Here is a 22,289-nt window from a genome sequence, read left to right on the forward strand (position 1 = left end):
TTTATTGGGTAAAAAAGCTTGAAAAATTAATAGAAGGCTCCTAATATATTGTTTCAAAAATAGATGAAAAATATTAAAAACCATATTCACAATTTTTTTTTTTATAAGCATTTAAAGTTCAAATCTTGACAAAATACGTAAAAATCACAAAAATAAACAAATTATTTTGAGTTAGATAAAAATTTTTACAACATTGGATATTATACTCGATTTTTCATTTAGCGATTTTGTTATTTTGTTGCAATTCAAAAACGAATAACTGTATAGATACATGAAAATTTCACTGAATGTTTATATTTTAATTTTCTATACTTCATAAAATGTTGTCTCATTTTGAGCTGTTTACGGAAAATTTCAAATTTCAATTTTTTTTTCTACAAATATCAATAAAATTTTATTTGTTGGTCCAAAAAGCGTGAAAATGTAATATATATATATATATATATATATTGTAGTTAATAGCAGTTGAAAAATATTATATATTGGTAGGCACAATATTTTTTAATAAATATTTAAAGTTAAAGTTCAAATTTTGACAAAATTTAATAATTATTTTGTAGTTAAAAATGTTCAACTTTTATATCTAAGGATTGAAAATTTAAAACAATGTTCCACGTAAATACGTTAGGTATTAAATAATACACTTACTTAGTAGTATCATACATAGGCGTGACTAGATTAAAAAAAGTCTAAATTATCTATTTACAATAATAATCTACGGTAACTTCAGAAATATTATTCATCTACAGTCTTGGATTACACCACTTACCTACAATTCAAAAATAATACAACAATAATATCAATAATACCTAGATGCGTATCGTACCGTCGTCGTCTGTCTCAAGTCTTTATAGTAGGTTTTTCCTATTTCGGAAGTCAGGAAATCAATCTTTATAAGTAAATGGTAATTATGATGATACCCACAAAAAATCAAGTTTAAAAATATAAAATAAATTTTGTAACCCTTCTGACTCAAAACTCGGTTGACCGGCACCTTTCAAAAATTGCAGGGGCAGCCCAGGCACCCTATAGGCTGCCACCGTAGACACGCCTATGTCTTCGCTCAATCGTTTTTCTTATACAATGATATTATATCTTTGAATTCAAATTTAATACTATCCATTACAGTGACCCACTTGTAACCTAAGCAGAGCGACACCCACTTGCCCACCTTTTTTTAAAAAAAGTTATTAATACTCTTACCTTATAAGTTATAATACAATTATCCGAGTAATTTTCTAATAATATCTTAGTGTTTTATAAAATTATGATTGTCACATACAGTAAGTGTACAGTATAGAATAATAATTTGTTTTATTATAATATAATAAAAAAACAACCAAACATTTTTGATAAAAATAATGGTTAGTGTGAGAGAATGCATTAAATATATTGACAATTAAGTATACACGAGGATTTAATATCTAATACAAACACTCACTAATTTGAATAATTGTGAAGTTGATTTTAATAAGTAAGTAAATTTTAAATAAACGATATTATGTAAATAACATAATATTATGCGTTACGACAATGTTGGGAACCGTGAATTATTACATTTCAAAATCATAAAGCACTGGGTACCTATAATACTGTAGAGGTATATGTATATTATATATGACGTGTTATACATTGAATATTATGATCATTACGGAAATAAACCGTAATGATTGTTAGTGAGTGAAAGAACGTTAAACAGAGTTGAAAAATTCAGTCGGCATTCCAAATTCATTTGGGACGGAGTGAACAATAAAACAAGTGCCGGCACCACCGTGTAGATGTGGTGCGCACGCACACACTCGCGCGCGCGCGCGCGCGTGTGTGTGTGGGGGGGGGGGGGAGAGGGTTATAGCGCAACGCCAAATTTCCCCAGAGAAGAAGACCGACACGACGGTGGTGTTCATTTTGTTACTTGTAGCGGGTGCGAGCATGTCGCTGTCGCCGTTTGGAACAACATTAAAATAATCTCTCCTCTCTTTTGTAAGGGGTATTGTTCTAACAGTCGTAAATTCTAACACGGCAACGGCTGTGGTGGAGTGGCGAGTGTACGGACGAACGCAAAGATGCACGGACAGACGGACATGCGATAATAGTTGTGTCATCCTATCAACCTGTTCGTGTATATATATAGAATATGGTGTGTATGCGTATGTGTATGGGAGAGAGCAAATGTTGAAGGAAAGAAAACCCACGCGAAATGTTATTTATGTTTCTGGCCGACTTATCCTGTTTAATAAATTAACGGCCCGGACTTCCAGGATAACACGAGTATGATAACGGAAGGGAGGGTGGTTTCCGTCGTTTCACCTCGGGGTTGTAGTGTTGTGTGTGGCGTTCGCACGAAACCTTCGCGCGCGCAAAAAGGGCATCTGGCGGTAATGTAGTGTACGCGCATATACACATAGCCGCAGGAATGTGTGGAAACTATAAGCGAAGAAAAATGATAGCGGTAAGCGACCTTTATTTTAAAGGACTTTTTACCTGTCGGTTTTTCATTTGCCATTGTTGCGCGTGAATTCGAAATTTTTCACTGAATATACGTGTTTAAATAAAAATTAATTCGTTTCGGACCAACGTGCAACGGCCATTGGTGGAGGGTTTTTTATCTAACCCTCGACAATTTTCGACGAGGGAAAATTATTGTATGTCACTCCGCTGATGTCCGGAAAATCGTTTAACAGGAACTTTTTGCAATAAAACCAATTAATTCTGCCCAGATTCCCGGCCGTTATTTTTCACGAATCCAATAAATTTATTTTTTTCATTCTTGTTTGGCCGACGGGGGTGCCAATGGAATCCGTAGTTTTTCCGTGCTTAATAAGCCGGATTAATGGGTAAAGTTTTTTCTTCGCTTTTTCGTTACTTTTCAAAGCAATCTGTCTTGAATGTAGATAAAAAAAAAATGTTAAAAACAGAATATTCAAACAATTTAAACGAAATATTTTTTGATTCCGTTTTAATCTGAAAAATGCCCGGTGTTAATCATTGTCTCAAAACACAAAAAATGAAGAACTTTTTAGCATAATGTCAATCCATTCGAAATGGTAATGTTTAGAGCACTAAAAAAAATTAATGAATGCTTTTTTCACTTGAGTCCCATTGAAAATGTGATTTTGTTTTACATATCAAGAGTTATGTTTAACCTGTCTAGGTCATGCGAAATAATGGGTTTTCTCAAATAAAACAGAAAAAAAGCATATGCATAGCCGATCCTCGAATTATGCGGGTAAAGCACATTGCGACAGCAATCCCCGGCTAAATACTATAGTATACTTGCGGCGCAAAAGATAAACGCAGTTATGAATATTCGTTTATTATTTTTTAACGCACCAGCAGGTGCGCACCGGGCAAATCGTCGACGCGGTCGGTCGGGTACGTGCGCCATAAGGTGTTCCAAAAACTTTTGCACAAGTGGCTTTTAACTATAGTAAATTCTGAACTCCTCCATAATAATAATAATTTATAATTATACGCACCGCGGCGATGTCTTTAAATTTTCACACATATAGGGTTAACCGGGACTGGCAGGGGGGGGGGGGGGGTCGAGGGCACTCGGGATTGCGTTTGACTGAGTTTATACAAGTGTCATTAACTATTATCTATAGGGTGGAAATATTTCTTTTGATGAAAAGCACGCGCAATTTACAATAACCACACACGCGCAACTTTATAATGCGCAATTTTGATTTTGGTACAAACTTTCGAACTTTGAACTCAATAAGAATATTCAATCCTACCAAATGACAAGTTCAATAAAAACTAACGATCTGATTCCACTATAAAATTCAAAACACTAAAAAAAAAAAAATATTTTATATATACCTACATTACTCTATTATTTGTACCTAAAAACCCTGATTTCTTCAAAATGTAATGCCACCTGTAAGTGGACAAGTTGGTAGATTTCATGTATACCAAAAAAAATGTAATAGGTATTACCTATGTGTTAAAAATGTATTAAACAGATTTAAAATCAAAGAAAGCCATCATGCTGCTGTGTAAAAACAATTTTGAGCGGAGACGATTATTTTAGCCTATACTTCTAAGAATATTTAAATATTTTATTCTACCTATACATTTTGTATTGGTGTTATACATTTATATTTATATTAGTAACACAGTAGGTTTAACTAATTATGGCTAAAAACAAATCGCATATATAATATAATTAGAATTATTATGATATTATTTTATACTATAATTTATAAGGTACTAGATAGCTATAATTAACTTAAATTGTGAGTTACTTATAAGGCAATACACAGACGTACCGTAGAATGGTATAAGTAGATTCGTAGTATAAAAACCTTAAAATGAATATGAATTATATGAAAATATCATTACCCCTAGGCCCTAAGTATAATAGTAAATAATAATAAACGTAATGGTAAAAAGTTTCAATTCCCTACGAATAATATTTTTTTGTATTACAATAACATATTTAAAATCATTATATTTCGTTTAAATAACCAATATCGACAGGAAATATCTATTTAAAAAATGACATTTTTTTGAGGTTGCTGTAAGAAGTTATGAGAAACATTGTATAAGATTTTCATGTTTTGTCTCATACACAAATATTTTAACATAGGTACATAAATTAAAAAAAACTAAAACATTCGAAAAATTCAAATTTTTAAATAAGCACAAAAAGAACCAACATTGTACCAACGTCTATTAAATGGTACTATGAATATAAATATTTGGTGAAAATTTCATGTCCATGGTTATTTATTTTTGGATTACTACTCTTATTTGTCCCCCAAAGTACAAACTAGATCACATTTGCCACAAAAAACCTCTTTCAAAGTTAAATATCAGAGCATTTTAGAAAAAAAAACGCACAAACATAATTGTAAAACCAATACAATGTTGATTCTCAGAATCACTCAGAATATAAAAATGTCTACCAAGTAGTTTTATTTTATGAACAATATAAAATGTATTTAATATTATGTATTAATCTATTTAGAGTATTGCGAGCAAACTTAAATGTAAAATAAATCTTAATTTACTGTATTATCTATACTAATTACTAGATACCAAAATAACGACTAACTAGGTAAACATTTTTTTATCAAATATACATATAAGACGACATGTATGACATTGTTATTCAACGATATTGTTGTTACCATAAATTATTAAATATCTAAAGTATAATTTTTAAAGTAATAAAAAATTCTTATCAGTGAGTACTTAAGGAATGATATATAACAAAACATATTATAAAGTTAACGTATATTTTCAAATACCTAAAACATTATTATGATAAATAAATAGATAAACATGTAAAATGAAGAAAAACAACTATAGACTATTTAAATTGCAAATATTTGACACAGTTTTCCTTGCGATTTCCTTTTAGTTATATATAGCTTATACTCTTATTGTGCCTACTGGTACAGATTGTATATAAATAATAATAAAAAAATAATAAAATATTTGCCACAGTAATAAAATTATAATCTTTAAAACTTGGTTTTAAACGAGGTTTTAAATATCAAAATAATAATAATCAATATTAAATTTGCATTGTTTAAATTAAATTAAATATATTTAGATTTTCGTTGTTCATACCTCATTAATAGATACAATAAAACCAATAAAACCAATAAAAATACTTAACTTGAAATTTAAAACAAAATATTATACAAGGTGTATATGTTAATCAGTACTGTTAATTAAAAAATAATTATGTATGTTTACATACGTTTCATTTTTATTATTAGTTGCATTTATACATTATGCGTTTTGTAATGAGGGTTGCTGCTGGTGAAAAAGCAGTTAGCGAAATTTCCCAGTAGAAATATTATTACCAACAGCGGTGTGGTGAAAAAAGACCCCTTTGCATCCTCATCTCTTCTTCCCACTCCTACCGTCTCATCGTCACAGTAACTTTCCAATTATATGCATAAGGGGTCGTCTTGATATTAGCTCCATCAACATATAGGACCTCAGCCCAGCCTCCTCCCATTAGTCCGAGGCACTCATACAGTCATACACCACCTCCAAAATGCGTTTAAAATATTACACATTACAATGTATTATATTATATAAAGTATACTATTCAATTTATAAATATTTCAAATTTATGTCTGTACAATTTGTTTTTGTCTAAGGCCCACGGACTAAGATATACAGGTTACGGAACGGAAAGGTCTTATCAATATTTTTCTGAGTCCACCCACTTCTCACGTTGCGGCTATAGACTGCTAGCGATTTATAGGACTGTTTTGTGTTAACCAGGGAAATAATGAACTATTGTCATTTAGTTCCTTTTTCTCCCGGTTAACACAGAACAATCCTATAAAGCGCTAGTAGTCTAGCCGCAACGTGAGAAGGTGCGGGTTTCACTTATCACAAGTTCGTTTCGTATCTTGTATATCTTAATTCGTGCTAAGGCCTAATACCATTGGGAGTGTGCCGCTGCAGAGTAGGGATGAAAGGCGTTCGTTTTGTAAATAATGTAAATATCTGCAGACATTTTACGTGACGACCGGTCGAGTGGGTGGTGGGTGACGGTGACGCTACACAACACGAAGTGTTAGGATTAATTTTTACGATTGCCGTATGCGCCGGGGTCAAATTTATCAGCAGGCAGGCCCTCGGAATACTATCGTCGAATAATAATTTTGTTTCTGTTAGCTTTTGCTGCTACACAACTATAGCTGCTGCCACTACCGCCCTCGTTCAATCTCCCCGGAGACCCTAAGCTGTCATTTGTGAAGTTTACGTGCCTAGAGTCGAAGATTAGTTTACTCGTGTGTAGTACAAATATAACCCTCACGTCATATTCCTCTTTTTCTTACTTTCTTTTTTTTTATTTTATTGGAGCCGAAAATTTGAAAGGATCTGTTAATTGGCCCTTCTGATGGGTTCAGAGTTGATTAGCTATATTATCGAAAAACATCAAAAACCTTGGACGATACGTGTGTTAAATGTATATATACTTCATTCGTCTTTATATCATTTTTTTTTTTTTAGTCACATTATGAACATTATTCAAATGCAGGTATTCAAATTAGGTAGGTATTTCATCAAAAGACACATAACTCGCTAACTATAGAATACAACGATTTTGTACACGGAAGGTATTTTAGAATTACAGGAAGACTATCAAATAAGACATTGCTTAACTATTTAATTCATGAATTATGAGTTTAATACTAATATTACATACATAGAAAATTCTAATTTTTAAATGTTTAATTACAAATTGTGATAACAATAGGCTTAATTATTATTATTATTGTTATTTATCTCTTAAACCGGGTTCACGCTATACCGTGACGTGTAAAATAATCACAGTTACCAAACAATACCGGCGATACCGCATAGTAGAATATATTCAACTTTTGACCGTGCTGTTAAATTTATGTGCGGAAAAGTGATAATAACTAAAAAAAAACGATATTATGTTATCATCGTGTACAATATTCATATCATTGGTATTGCATTTTGGTGTAAACATAAAAACACAAAACTACACGTCACGGTGTAGTGTGAACCCCGCTTTATTTTAAATTCTTGGCACGTTTAAACAAACTAGGTACCTACCTACTTATTTTAAAACTACTTATATAGATAATATTTATTGATACTAAAATCTTTAAGTGAAACGGGAGGTAAAATAATGATAACAGTTGTCAGTTTTAATAAAAAAAAAACTGGGAAGTCGCTCTGCAGTATAAATATCTAGTTTTTAAATGTACCTCGTCATAGAGTAGCACAACTAGATCCAATTTTACACTAGAAAACACTCTCAACGTTGATGATTGGAACAATTTTATTGCTACAAAAAGTGATGACACAAAAAAAATCATTGGAAACCAATACATTCAGCCCTAAGTTCAGAATCTAAAAGTAGACAACAAAATTATAACTTAAAAGAAAATAATTAAATTAACTGGAGATATTATACATATATTACTGCAATGCTCGAATATATTCCTATTGAATAAATACGTTTTTAGACGTTTAACTTTTTTCACCAAAGGTATATTACCATAGGTGCGAGTCGCCGAGAGGCTACGGAGCTTAGCCCCCCCCCCCAAAAAAAAAAAATAAAACAGTTTTTATAGTTTTGTGGGACATAAGCCCCCCACTCACATTGGTGTTAAAAATGTTAGCCCCCACAAAAATTGTAATGGATTTACGCTTATATGGATATTACACTTTAATTAGGTACTTAAATAACTAACAATACCTTTAAATATCAAAGACATTCGCCGCAACTATTATTCACTAACAATGACACAAGAGATGCGAATTATAAATACATATTTATAAAAAAAAATGTTTACTCCGGTCTAAATCTCTAAAACAATAGTAATTTAATTTAAATATGAAAATAATTGTTTTATCATAAGAGAGTGCTTTTGTCTTTAAAGAACGAGTTAAAGACAAAATGCATTTTTATAATACTGTTGTCTGGCAACTAACTTATCAGTCTGAAATGATATTAAAAAAACATCATTCAACATTTCTCTACTTCAAAAATATTTGAATAGGTAGGTATTAAAATTAGGTATTATCTTTACCTATAACCTAACCTATTAGGTATTAAAATATACATAGATGAATGCGTTTAATATGTTCTGTTTCGTTTTAAATTAAAAATAATCCAACATTAATGAAACAATTTAAACACACATTTTATCCATACTACCGTCCATCTATAGTTAACATATATTATTATTATAATTTATTTTATACATAATACACTATTATTATTGAAGAAAAAAATAATTTACTACATTTTTGTAGTAGGTAAGTAAAAATGTTTTTGCCGGAGTTTCTAGAAACTACAATTAAAATCGTTTGAACACTACCTACCCATATATTTATTTATATAAAAATAAAGTATACCTAGGTAGTAGGTAGGTACACTAACATTAGTTATTATGAAATTTAATACCTATGTAACAATCTATTCAATATTACTAAGTTGTTTACCACAGTAAAATAATTTGTAAATTAAAAATGGTATCATGGATCAATAACTGGTAATCTATTTACATAACTGCTCATTCCAGTTAGAAGTAATTAAAAAATGTAATACCAGTACTAGTGAATACCAATTATAGGAGTAGTAACTTCATGAATAGCTAAATTGTATTAAATGTATGAGTTATAAACCTATAGGTACCTATAATTAATCTTTTTTTGTTCTATAATATTAATTAATTATGTTAACGCAACATTCGCAGTTTCATTGGACAAAACTTGAGTATAACCGTACTTATGCGTACTGTGCGAACGAGCAGTTTGAACGATTTTCTCTTTAGTTTGGTACTGAAATTTTCGAAGCGTGTAAAGGCTTAAAGACCAAAGTAGAGCTATCTTGACACTATCAGCGTTCCGAGAAAGCCGGAAGGGACAGGCTTCCGATAAGAGGTTCCGGGATTTATGTCCGACCCTTTAGCGTGAATACATTAAAACCCACCCAATGCCTTCAGATTAATTGTCTAGTCTTACCGTGATACGTACATAATATTATATCGCATGCAAACACTCTTCTTTTGCATTTTTTATATGGTAAAAACCGAAAGAAAAATGGAATAACGATAGGCAATAGATATTATATTTATTCAATAATATTTTAAGGCAACCGTAAGTCTTAAAGTTAATTTTTTAAACTTAACATTTAATATAATTTATAATTTTATATACATTATCTATTGTACCTACCTAGCTATACAAGTATATCCCAATAAGGGGAGGCTAGGCCAATGAAATTTAAAGTTTAATAAGAAATTAAAACATATGCCATAGGTACTGTATGTAGTATGTGTATTCCTAAAATTTCACTTATGGTGAAAATAATTCATATATACGCCACTGATATAGGTAGTAATAATAAGTTAATTGACAAAAAACAAATCATCAAATACCAAACCTTAAACATAGCAACGTTATAAATTAGTACAAAAACGCTGTTTGTCATACATTATGCACAAAGTTCGTGATAATAAGTTTGGGTCGATGAACATGTGACGCATCACGCGCCTACTGTCAAAACACGATTTCACAATATTACTGTTTTATTTGACGAAATAAACAGAAGCAAACGCACAACCTATAGGTAGGTATTTAGTAAGTTGTAAGTTATTCTACACATACATCATTTACATGTATAGACAAAATATAATATAATATCCTTAATCAAATGATGACTAGTGATAAATTATCAAATTAAATTATAAAAGAAACAATTTAAATTCTTATTTATTTTCATACTTACCTAATTATTATTGATATGTACAAAAAAGTATGAATATTAATATTTATAAAATTACCATATTTGAATATAGGCTTATTTTTTTAAAGAAATTTTAAGCTTAATAACTGACTTTAAAATGAAAATAATTTTAAATTTAAACATACATAATAGGTTTTTTTCCAGTACCTAGTATAATTAAATAAATAAATTAGGAAACCCAAAAGTTTAAAGAATTTCATAATAAATATTATGTACGTAAAAACAATAAAAATATAAAATATTTTACAATGTGTTTTATTTTGTTTAAGTTAGTTATGTACTTTTGTCAGCTATCGTTAAGGGTAGAAACAAAGAACGCTCCAAAAGTTTCAAGTAACGACTTATTAGAAAGAGATTTCATATAGGTATAAATAAATTGTGACTATCAGGTAATATAAAAATGTATTTTTAAATTATGTTGTAGTCATTCAAAAAATAATAATTCTATAAAGACTTACAACATTAACTGATGATTTAATTGATTATATATAGAATTATATATTTTTCAACATCTTTAAACATTACAAGGCTAAAAATAGCATTTTGGAAAATTGTTTTCATCGGCTTCATTGTCAAACTATTTGCAGTTTGTATTAAATTAAGTTTTAATAATTTATAAATGTTTTATATACAGATGCCCGGACAAAAACGTAAAAATTGTATACATATTACATAATATTATATACTAAATTAGGTATTATAGTATTTATATAATAGAATAAACACTATGACTGTTTAAAATAAATTAAAAGAGTAATATCAAATAAAACTTATATGCTAGCAGTATAAAACACTAACATTAAGTCTTAGGAATTTTGGACAAATTTATCTGTGTATGTGTATATATATTATATTATATTCCCAGGGAAAATACCGTGAAAAACTACAGGTGAATTGTTGATCACTTTCTATCACAATGTCGTATTTTATAACCTACACAAAAAATTAAGGTAACTCGTGCAAATTTAGTCTTGTGCGTGAATGAACATAAATAAAAAAAGGTGGATAAGTGGATGTCGCTCTGCTGTACAAGTGGGTCACTGTAATGGATGGTGTTAAATTTGAATTCAATGATATAATATCATTGTATAAGAAAAACGATTCTGAGCGAAAACAGTCTGTCAGCCAATGATATTACCAAGTATATTTGATGATATTATTGTGAATAAAGTAATTTATATATAACCTATTTACGTGGAGCCTTGTTTTAAATTTTCAATTCTTAGCCATAAAAGTTAAACATTTTATACATTTTCAACTACAAAATAATTAATAAATTATAAATTAGATAAATGTTGTCAAAATTTGAACTTTAAATGCTTATAAATAAAAACTGTGACTAAGGATTTTTAATTTTTTTTGATCTGCCTTTGAAACAATAATCTAGGAGACTTCTATTAAATTTTCAAGATTTTTTAAACAACAGGTAAAATTTTATTGATATTTATAGAAAAAAAAACTAAAAAAAATGGAAATTGACAATGTCCGTAAACAGCTCAAAATAAGTCAAAATATTTGGAAAATGTTATGGTGTATAGGAAATGCAATTATAAACATTCAGTCAAAATTTCATGTCCCTACGGTAATTTGTTTTAGAGTTACACCAAAAACCAAAATCGATTTTCTCGAAAGCAAATTTTAGGTAAAAATTCCCGTTTTTCCTTAATTTTTTTTTTGTTTTTCACGGCGTTTTTGAAAACTACTGAGAAATTTTTACTTTTGACCCCCTTCAAAGTACCAACACTTTTGACCCCCTTCAAAGTACCAACTAGATTCACTTTCCTATCAGAAAAGATACTGTTGAAGAAAATCCAAGCACTTTTACTGTCCTAAAAGGTGATGACAGACACAAAAATAAAAAAATAAAAATAAAACAAAAAACAAAAAACAACACACATCTGACCTGATGGCAGACATAAAATTAAAAAATTAAAAAAACAAAAAAAAACAAAATAAAAACACATCATTGTAAAACCAATACATTTATCCGCTCAGAATCTAAAATTGAGATGAGTTTAATTTATGATATAAATGTATAATTATTCTACTATAGGGATTAGAGAGTATAATATCTTGGGAGATTTATAAATTATTAGGTATTTTCAAATTATGACAATTCATCTTGATATGGACTAATAGACATAAATAATTCACATTGTTTTAATCACTATATTATATTATAAATACACAAAGAAGAGTATATGGTACACACACGTTCTATCAGAATTTGAAAGCAAAGAAAACGAAGGAAAAATCACAAAAGTACCCTTAAGTGTGCCAAAATCCTGGTCTTTTTAATCGAAATCTTCGCCAAACCCATTTCGTAAACCCATTTCATTTGAATTTCATTCAATTCATGAAAAGTTATCTGAGTTTGCAAAACTTTTTTTTTAATCATCAAAAAAAACGTCTTCCAATTTAATGTAATGGCTATAAGAAGTGAGCCCATCAATTTAAATATATATGTACTGTAAATATGGACGAAACATTATATATTTAAGCTATGGAAAATAATAAGTTTAGGTATAATAATACAATAGTAAAGTGTCTGGAAATATACCATTTAATAAAATAAACAAAATAATTTCACCTACATACTTGATTTAAAATATATTACTTAATATAAACTTATACTATACGCATATTTTAATACTTCATATGGGTCAGCAAAAAATTATCACAAAGTTTTATTATGCTCTCTTTAAATAGAAAATTTCACACGATGGTACCTACTTTAGAGGACATTATTTTTCAATAAACCTACGGAATAAAATATCAACTTTTAAACAAATATCAACCGTTTTGGGGTATACTAGATTTTTAAGCTTTCATAAATTATTATTAGCTACAAATGTATAGAAATTCGCAGAAATTATTAACCCTTTCCGGGCTATTTCCATACACACTTAATTTTATTAAATAAAAAAAACTATATTATTACATTGTTTAACTAAAAACACGATATTTCCAATACATAGCTGCAGGTTATTAGTATAACATAAACATCGAGGTAAACATATTAGTATAATAATGCGTATGAACTATATGAATTACTACGGTACATAATTTATTGAACTAGAATATTATGACCTACGAATTACGATTGACCTTACGATTGATATTGCTCAATCGACTGATTATCGGTTAGTGGCTAAATAGTAGCTAAAAGTACTACTGACACTACGAAATAATGTAATAAAGGATTTACCTAAAACTTAAAAATATTATTATTCTTAATTTACCTACAATAAAGTATTTAATAAATAGTTACATTTTGAAGTTTTTTTACTTTTTTACGATTATATTTTTATTTTTTTCTGCGGAAAATTTGATTAGGTATCTACAAAAATATTTATGTAATAAAAAAACTGACTTAAATTAAATTTATTACACAATACCTAAGTTACAATATGTTATGAATATTTTCTATTAATTATTATTTATTATGAATAAAACAGCTACCAAAAAGCTACATCAAAATTTAAAAATTGTGGTTTATTTTTCTATTTGAAAAATATGAATAAGTACAAATTTAGATGAAAAATAGGTCAGGTTAATCATATTGAATATAATAATATACTTAAAAAGTTTCAAGTAGGTACGCTTTTCACGAATAATATTTTTTAAATATAACACAAAACTAAAATCGTTCTGCTTCTCGTTTAATACCTAAATTTGTCCAAAATTACCGTAAAACAGAGCGACAACCATTTACCGTTTTTTCAATTTTTAATTTGATAAATTTTGTCGAAATTCGAACTTTAAATGTTTATAAAAAAAAACTGTGACGATAAATTTTCAAATTTTGTTCTAACAATATATTAAGAGCCTTGTATTAATTTTCAAGCTTTTTTAACAATCAATTAAACTTTTATTCACATTCATAGGAAAAAAGGTGGGGAAGTGGATGTCGCTCTGCTGTACAGTAGGTTACAAGTAGGTTAGGTTAGGTAATGGATGGTGTTAAATTTTAATTCAATGATATCATATCATTGTATAAAAAAAACGATTCTGAGCGAAAACGGTCAGTCAGCCTATGATATTATCAAGTATATTTATGATATTATTATGAATAAAGTAATTTATATATGACCTATTTACGTGGAGCCTTGTTTTCAATTTTCAATCCTTAGCTATAAAAGTTGAACATTTTATGAATTACCTATTTACCTACAAAATAATTATTAAATTATAAATTTAATAAATTTTGTCAACATTTGAGCTTTAAATGCTTATAAACAAAAATTGTGCCTATGTATTTTTAACATTTTTCAACTGCTATTATACAATATATCAGGAGCCTTGCATTAAATGTTCACGCTTTTTTACTCAACAAATAAAATTTTATTGATATTTATAGAAAGAAAAACTAACAACATTTAAAACAGACTGTCTGTAAACAGCTCAAAAAGAGTCAAATTATTTTCAAAATTTTATCGTGTATAGAAAATGCTAATACAAACATTCAGTGAAATTTTCAAATATCTACATTCTACAGTCATACGTTTTTTAATTACAACAAAATAAGAAAATCGTTACATGAGATATCGAGTGAATATTAAATGTTGTAAAAATATGAATTTAAGACGCTCATAAAAATTGAATTTGACTTTCTTGTAGACATTTTTTTTTTTTTAATAAAGATAGACAAACTTATGGATAATCTTGTATTACATTTTCAAATCTTAAATTTAAGAAAAAATTTACTATGAATTTCTAACTCAAATAAATTTACAAATTTTCGTCATTTTTCCGTATTTTGTCAAGATTTGAACTTTAAATGCTTATAAATAAAAACTGTGACTAAGGATTTTTAATTTTTATCATCTGCCTTTGGAACAATAACCTAGGAACCTTCTATTAAATTTTCAAGCTTTTGTGCCCAACAAATAATATTTTATTGATATTTATAGAAAAAAAAACTAAAAAAAATAGAAATTCCGTTAACAGCTCAAAATAAGTCAAAACATTTGGAAAATGTTTTGGTGTAGGTATAGAAAATGTTAATATAAACATTTATTCAACATTTCATGTCCCTACGGTCATTTGTTTTAGAGTTACACCAAAAACCAAAATCGATTTTTTCGAAAACAGATTTTGCGTAAAAATTCCCGTTTTTTCTTAATTTTTCTTTTGTTTTTCCCGGCGCTTTTGAAAATTTTAAATTTTGACCTTCCCAATGCACCAACGATATTTACTTTCCCATCGAACAAGATACTGAAGTTGAAAATCCAATCATTATTTCGACTACTTATCGTGCACACAGACACAAAAATAATAAAATTAAAAAAAAAAACACACATCATTGTAAAATCAATATATTTATCGTTCCACTCAGAATCTAAAAACTAAAACAATTTGAAACTGAAAATGTATTTAAACAGCTAAAAACCAGTCAAAATATTTTGAAAATGTTATGGTGTATAGATAATGCTAATATAAACTTCTAGTGAATATTTTATGTATCTACGGTAAATTGTTTTAGAGTTACTCAAGACACCGAAATCGATATTGTTAAAAACTGATTATACGTAAAAATGCTCGTTTTTCCTTAATTTTTTTTTGTTTTTCCCTCGGTTTTTCCTTTCGAATGTTACTGGACATTTTTTCCCCTGAATGTACCAAACTAGATTCACTTTCCCATCAAACAAAATACTGAAATACTGAAGTTGAAATCGAAGCATTATTTCAACTACTTATCGTGGTAAGTACACACACACACACACACACAAACAACATATCATTGTAACATTGCTCTTCTCACAATCTAAAATTAATAAGTAAGTGATTAACGATTCCCTATTGTAGGAAAACCTAGTGACAAATGATCCGCATTTTCGATGAAGCCTGTCAACAAAGATTCCAATGAAAAAATGAGTCATACAAATACAGATATTATTTTCATATTTGACAGTGCAGATGTCGCTACACCATCGGATAGCGCATCGACTATTCTATTATGAAAACGCAATTTATCCATTATTTTCATTCGTTGAGAATCAATAACTTCAATCTGTTTCATCTTTCAGTTAATATAAAGAACCTTTTCGCCTCACTTTTTTCAGATGGAACACGACTAACTTTTTCGACAACGAAATAATATAACGTTGGGAGCTTACAACACTTATCGTCGTTTTCAAATATTTTACACAAGAACAATTTTTGATAGTAAATTAATCAGAAAATACAATTAACAACGAACAATTTACGCATACCTAAATTAATAATATTAAACGATATAATATAATGTAATATGTGTATCATCATTACAGACATAGGTACATGATACATAATATATTATAATACTCATAATATTAATTATTTATATCAGAAAACAAGTTCTAAATATGATCAAAAGTCTACACTGATATTAGTATTACAAGCAGAAGAAGGGAGCCATATAACATAAGCAGTAACCGAGATTTTCTTCGTAGCCTCTCTGATTAACAGCTTACTTTTCACAAACGACATGGATTGTTCAATAGATGAAAAAAGCTGACAGACTGGTTTTCAAGATCCGTGTTTGGGAGACGAGCAATTAGACACTAATACGGTGAATTCACGGGTGAAAAAAAAACTCAATGATAATTTAATACCCATAATTCACAGTTATTACTTATTAGTTATTACAATTCTTAATCTTAACCAATTATTGCATTTGGAAATTTGGAATAAGTGTAAATAGTTCAACGGAAATGTAACAGATTCATTTGAGGCTAGTGTAGTTATTTTTTTGGTGGGTGCATTTTACGGTGGTTTTTATATTATACCTAGTACAAAATATTATTTATTTATGCGAATCTAAATAATAATAAAAATGTATCATTTTTGTAACGAAAGTAGGAATGACAAGGTAAAAACCCGTAATAAACTTTCATTGTCTGTATTTTTAATTATTTTGTTTTAGTAGCTATTAATATTTTTCTTTTGTTATAATAATAATATATGCATTTTGGTACAGTACAAAATAAAAATATCCAAGAAATGCATTAGGAACAAGAATGTAATATTTGGAATGGCGCCAGTGGTTGGTAAATATTAAAAATAAAAGCGAATAAAAGAGTAGAACCAGGCAAAACGTTAAGATTTCAATTGATAAAATGATGGCTTGTTGGTGACATTCACAATAATCAAAGAAAATTATCACTTAAACAAGAAATTGTATATTAAACTTTGAAATTCTCTTTTTCGTGATCATTAATGACAAAAAATATATGCATATATACTAAATGTCTGAATAAAATGAACAAACAATAGAAACCAAGACAACGGTTGTATTTTTTAAACTTGGATTGATAATTTATTAAATTAATTAACTGCAGTTTCGATTATTTATGTTTAGGAACTAGAAATGTATTTTATATTTTTACGCTACGTAAAAAAATATGATAATAAAATATAAAACCTTCTAATCTTATAATATAATAATTTAGTTCTCGAGAAGAATAAAATATCTAGGTACACATATTTTTTATACATCAAATACATTTTATCCAGAATACAATTTTAAAGTTGAACTATCGTAATAAAAAATTATTAACATTATTTAGTGACGTGTGTATTCGAATAGTCGAATGCGATTATAGTAGTCTTAAGTATAATAAAAATGTATTAATATTTCATTTTAACATATTAATCGGTGTTTCCATACAATACATACATTTCAAGTATTTGTATATACTTTAAATGCTGATCATTAGTTCGAATAAATACATACTGAGTTTTGGAAAATTAGATATAATTTAATTTTTAAATCGTATTTTATGTTAATTACTTGTAAATAAATATCTACCCGTAAATAGGTACCTACATAACGACATTGCAGTTATTGTAAATTGTTTTTAATAATATCTTTGTAATCTACACTTAAAGATAACAAATCAATTACCTATTTGTGTAGAAAGTATATTAGGTTATTTGAGTGGGTAACATAAATAAAATATTTTAAACAGAAAAAAAAATAAATGATTTTAAATTAAATTCGGTATATTTAACAATTGTACCTATCTGTATACCTAGGTAATTGGCATTTTGTTTTCATGAGAAATACTATTTTGAGTTTTCTTTAATTACTTATATTATTTTTAACTCTTAGACGGTATATGTGAATTTTAGTAAAAATTTAACATTTTTTTTTAGAAAAATTCCTATCATAAAAAATATAAAAAACTAATTAAACATCACATTATACATTAAGCTATTTATAAAATAAAGTAGGAACCTTAGCACCTACCTAGTATAATTAATAATATAATGGTAATAGATGGTAATAGAGTTAAGTAGATACTTATATTTTTTAATTATCACAGGATCCTAGGAGGATTAAGAGCAGCAATATAAATACAAAATTTTTAATTTTATCCAGACTTCCAATTTCAAATTTGTTTTGATTTGTTTTTCAATTGATATTTTACAAGTGCAATATCATATTATATGAAAGCAGTGGGATGAGTAGTTCAGAATATGTTTTTAAGTAGTACCGAAATGATTTTGCTTTTTTCACGTTGTGTTAATACTAAAGTATTTTAAACTTTTATAAACATACATTTATAGAAGTTTTCTAAAATCAAAAAATTATATTTTTATTTTCTGGATGTTTCTAAATAAAATGTAGATTGCAACATCACAAATTGTGTAACATATTTATGAACATTTTTATAATAAAATAACATCTTAATATCTGTGTCATTTAAAGGAAAATATATCATTAACATATTAAAAGCACAATACACATTTTTTTTTTGTTAAGACTGGTACAAACTACAGTTAATAGATAGGTAATATAAAAAATATAATAAAGAAATTAAATGATTTAGTCTGCATTGTTAAAGGTTTTGTTACTGGAAGGAGAATATAATGTAGAATATTGAAGCAGATGTCTGCCATTGCCTAATGGTAATAGGTGCCTACGTCCTACCCTATAAAATATATAATTATTCTTATTCAGTTCAGACTTTAAAATGAAGACACAATGTAAAATAATTTTTTCAATAGTTCCATTACCTATCCAAAAAACTACAAGATCCTTATTAATTTTTAGAAATTGAAATTTTATTATATAAAAAAGTTGTGTAACAAAATATGTTATAATATGCCCATAACACAGACAGTATTGGACCAGATAAACATTTTCCTATAACTATGCTAACTGGACATACTCTATAGTCTGTATGACAATTAGAGGTGTATATTAAACACTGACTGTATTATAATAATAACTTGAGAATGATTTCAATCAATCTACATATTGAATTCTATCTACTGATCAATAACAGGTGACATGTGACAAAATATTTAACCTAATTAGGCACATAGATAGGCCAATATAATATAATAGGTGACACCTACCTGAGTGGTGTATGGTTGAGAGCTGAGACGAATGCCATCTTGTAATAATTTGTCTTTAAGCAACAGCTTCAACTGAAGTTTAGGTATCCTGACTAGTTCAGCCTTTCCTTCCTCGTACTCATCATAATGTACCTGCTGAAGCTCTTGCGTACTACTGCCCGACGAGTGGCCAGGGCTGGGAGCGCATTGCTCTTTGGAGGTGGAGTACTTGCATTCCTCCTGTATAGCGGCGGACTCTTCAAGAGTAAAATAAACACTAGCTGCACCCTCTTCACGCAGCGTGCGAACAGACTGCAGCAGCCGGTTGCGGTGCGATGGGTTGAACACGCCAATGGCGTCCATATCGGGATCGCCAACCTGCTTGCAGATTTCCAGGTCGTCATACCCGTTGTCCAAGAACGAATCGGCGTACTGGCCCAGGTGCAGGGACCGAAGCCACTCAACTACAATGTTGCTACCGTTTTTGGTGGTCATTGGACGGCGTCAACACGTACAACACTGCAGCCCGGACGACGACCACATACGGCTAACACAAACGGTTCGGGTCGACGCGCGCGCCGCATAACTTCGAGGTGACCATGAAAAATTAGAAAATTTCTATGTGAACTGCGAAGAAGACGCGGAAGATTGACGACGGTGAACTTTACGCGGATTCTGTGCGGTTAACACTGCACTACTGCAGCCAAAGTGCGATAACAACGCGTGCGGCCTAATCTCATTCTACCGGAGGACATATTGACATTCTCGGTGCAGTTGCTAGCCACCCAGCCAGATGTCGCTACCATCAACAATTGGAATTGACACGCATTATTTTACACGGCTATGACAGTTTTACAATTTTACATGTTTTCCTACCATTGAATTAAGCTTAGGTACATAGTGATAGTTACACACTTATGTCTTATATAGATATTTTTAGTTCTTACATTATCATTTATCGGTGAACAGTGGTCAGTGAACCCCTAATGTTTGGTCGTACCTACATAGTTCACTAGTTGGCAGTTGCTAAGTTGTTTAAGCTTAGGCTTCGAATATATTGTTTCAAAGACAGATGAAAAATATTTAAAATCATAGTCACTGTTTTAATAAGCATATAAAGTTCAAATCTTGACAAAATAAGTAAAAATCACGAAAATTAGCATATAATTTTGAATAAGAAAGTCCTAACATTTTTCTTTTTAAATCTAAGATTTTAAATTGTAATACAAGATTTCTTATAAGGTTATGGTTATCTCCTTCATCAACAAAAAAAAATGTCTATAAGAAAGTCAAATTGAAGTTCAATTTTTGACAAAATTTTTCAAATTTTTAATTTTTAAATGATTTTGTTGTTAAAAATGTATAAGATATTCAACTTATATAGTTAAGTATTGAACACTTACAACAAAGTTCCACGTAAATAGGTGAAGTATCCTGTAACCAAAACATCTCAAAAATATAAAAACACAGTTTTTTTTATAGTCGTTTAATATTTTACGTTCAAATTTGAAGGAAATTACATATTAAATAATCAAGAATAACGATTTTAGTTATTTTATTGTAATTTTATAATATTATTTCAACTTATCGGCTACCGTGTTAATAATAAGTAATAAAAATATAAATATAATATAAAATAACCACACTGACAAACCTTCCCCGCTCATAATCATTATTCGCAAAGCCGTAACCAGAATTTTTTTGTTGGTGGGGGGGAGGGGTCGAAAACATGTATATTGTAATTTTATTGAATTAAGGTTTTGATATTTGGTTAAAAATAAGACATATTAAAGACATTTCTGGGGGGGGGTTAGGTTAACACCCCCTCAGATACGGCATTGGATTTGTTTGTTTACTATGATATTAAATCATTGAATTCAAATTTAGTACCATCCATTATACAGTGACCCACTGGCCACTTGTAACCTACTGTAGAGGAAAGCGACATCCACTTACCCTTTTAGCAAGGCTGGGCATTAACTAGTTACTTTTGGCTTTTCATTAACTTAACTGTTAACTTACTAAATTTCTTTCTGAATTAACGTGAAATTAACGAGTTATGTTTTCATTTTAAGAAGTGAGTTAAGTTAATTTATTTTGTTTTTAATTTTATAATATTTCACTATTTCAGTCTATTTCGTTTTCATGTCAAAAAAAAAAAGGTGGATAAGTAGATGTCGCTCTGCTGTACAGTAGGTTACAAGTGGGTCACTGTAATGGATGGTGTTAAATTTGAATTCAATGATATAATATTATTGTATAAGAAAAACGATTCTGAGCGAAAACGGTCAGTCAGCCTATGATATTATCCAGTATATTTGATGATATTATTGTGAATAAAGTAATTTATATATAACCTATTTACGTGGAGCCTTGTTTTCAATTTTCAATCCTTAGCTATAAAAGTTGAACATGTTATAAATTTTTAACTACAAAATAATTATTAAATTATAAATTTGATAAATTTTGTCAAAAATTGAACTTTAAATGCTTGTAAACAAAAATTGTGCCTATGTATTTTTAATATTTTTCAGCTGCTATTAAAACGATATATCAGATAATGAAATTGTATTGATAAATATAGAAAAAAAAACTAAAAAAATTAAAAACTGACAATGTCCGTAAACAGCTCAAAAAGAGTCAAATTATTTTCAACATTTTATCGTGTATAGAAAATGCTAATACAAACATTCAATGA

The 22,289-nt window shown here is 28.8% G+C and overlaps 1 protein-coding gene across 1 annotated transcript in view; it reads right to left on the reverse strand.

Annotated features, from left to right (window-relative positions):
* The window catches only part of LOC132951620 (uncharacterized), a 94,853-nt gene extending 74,486 nt beyond the window's left edge, over positions 1 to 20,367 (reverse strand). Inside the window, exon 1 of the mRNA XM_061023433.1 lies at positions 19,613 to 20,367. Coding sequence (XP_060879416.1) covers positions 19,613 to 20,086 — 474 coding nt within the window. The 5' untranslated portion in view covers positions 20,087 to 20,367. The remainder of the gene's footprint in view (positions 1 to 19,612) is intronic.
* Positions 20,368 to 22,289: the final 1,922 nt, after the last annotated feature.

The sequence above is a fragment of the Metopolophium dirhodum genome, chromosome 9 (assembly GCF_019925205.1).
Source record: "Metopolophium dirhodum isolate CAU chromosome 9, ASM1992520v1, whole genome shotgun sequence".
NCBI lineage: Eukaryota > Metazoa > Arthropoda > Insecta > Hemiptera > Aphididae > Metopolophium > Metopolophium dirhodum.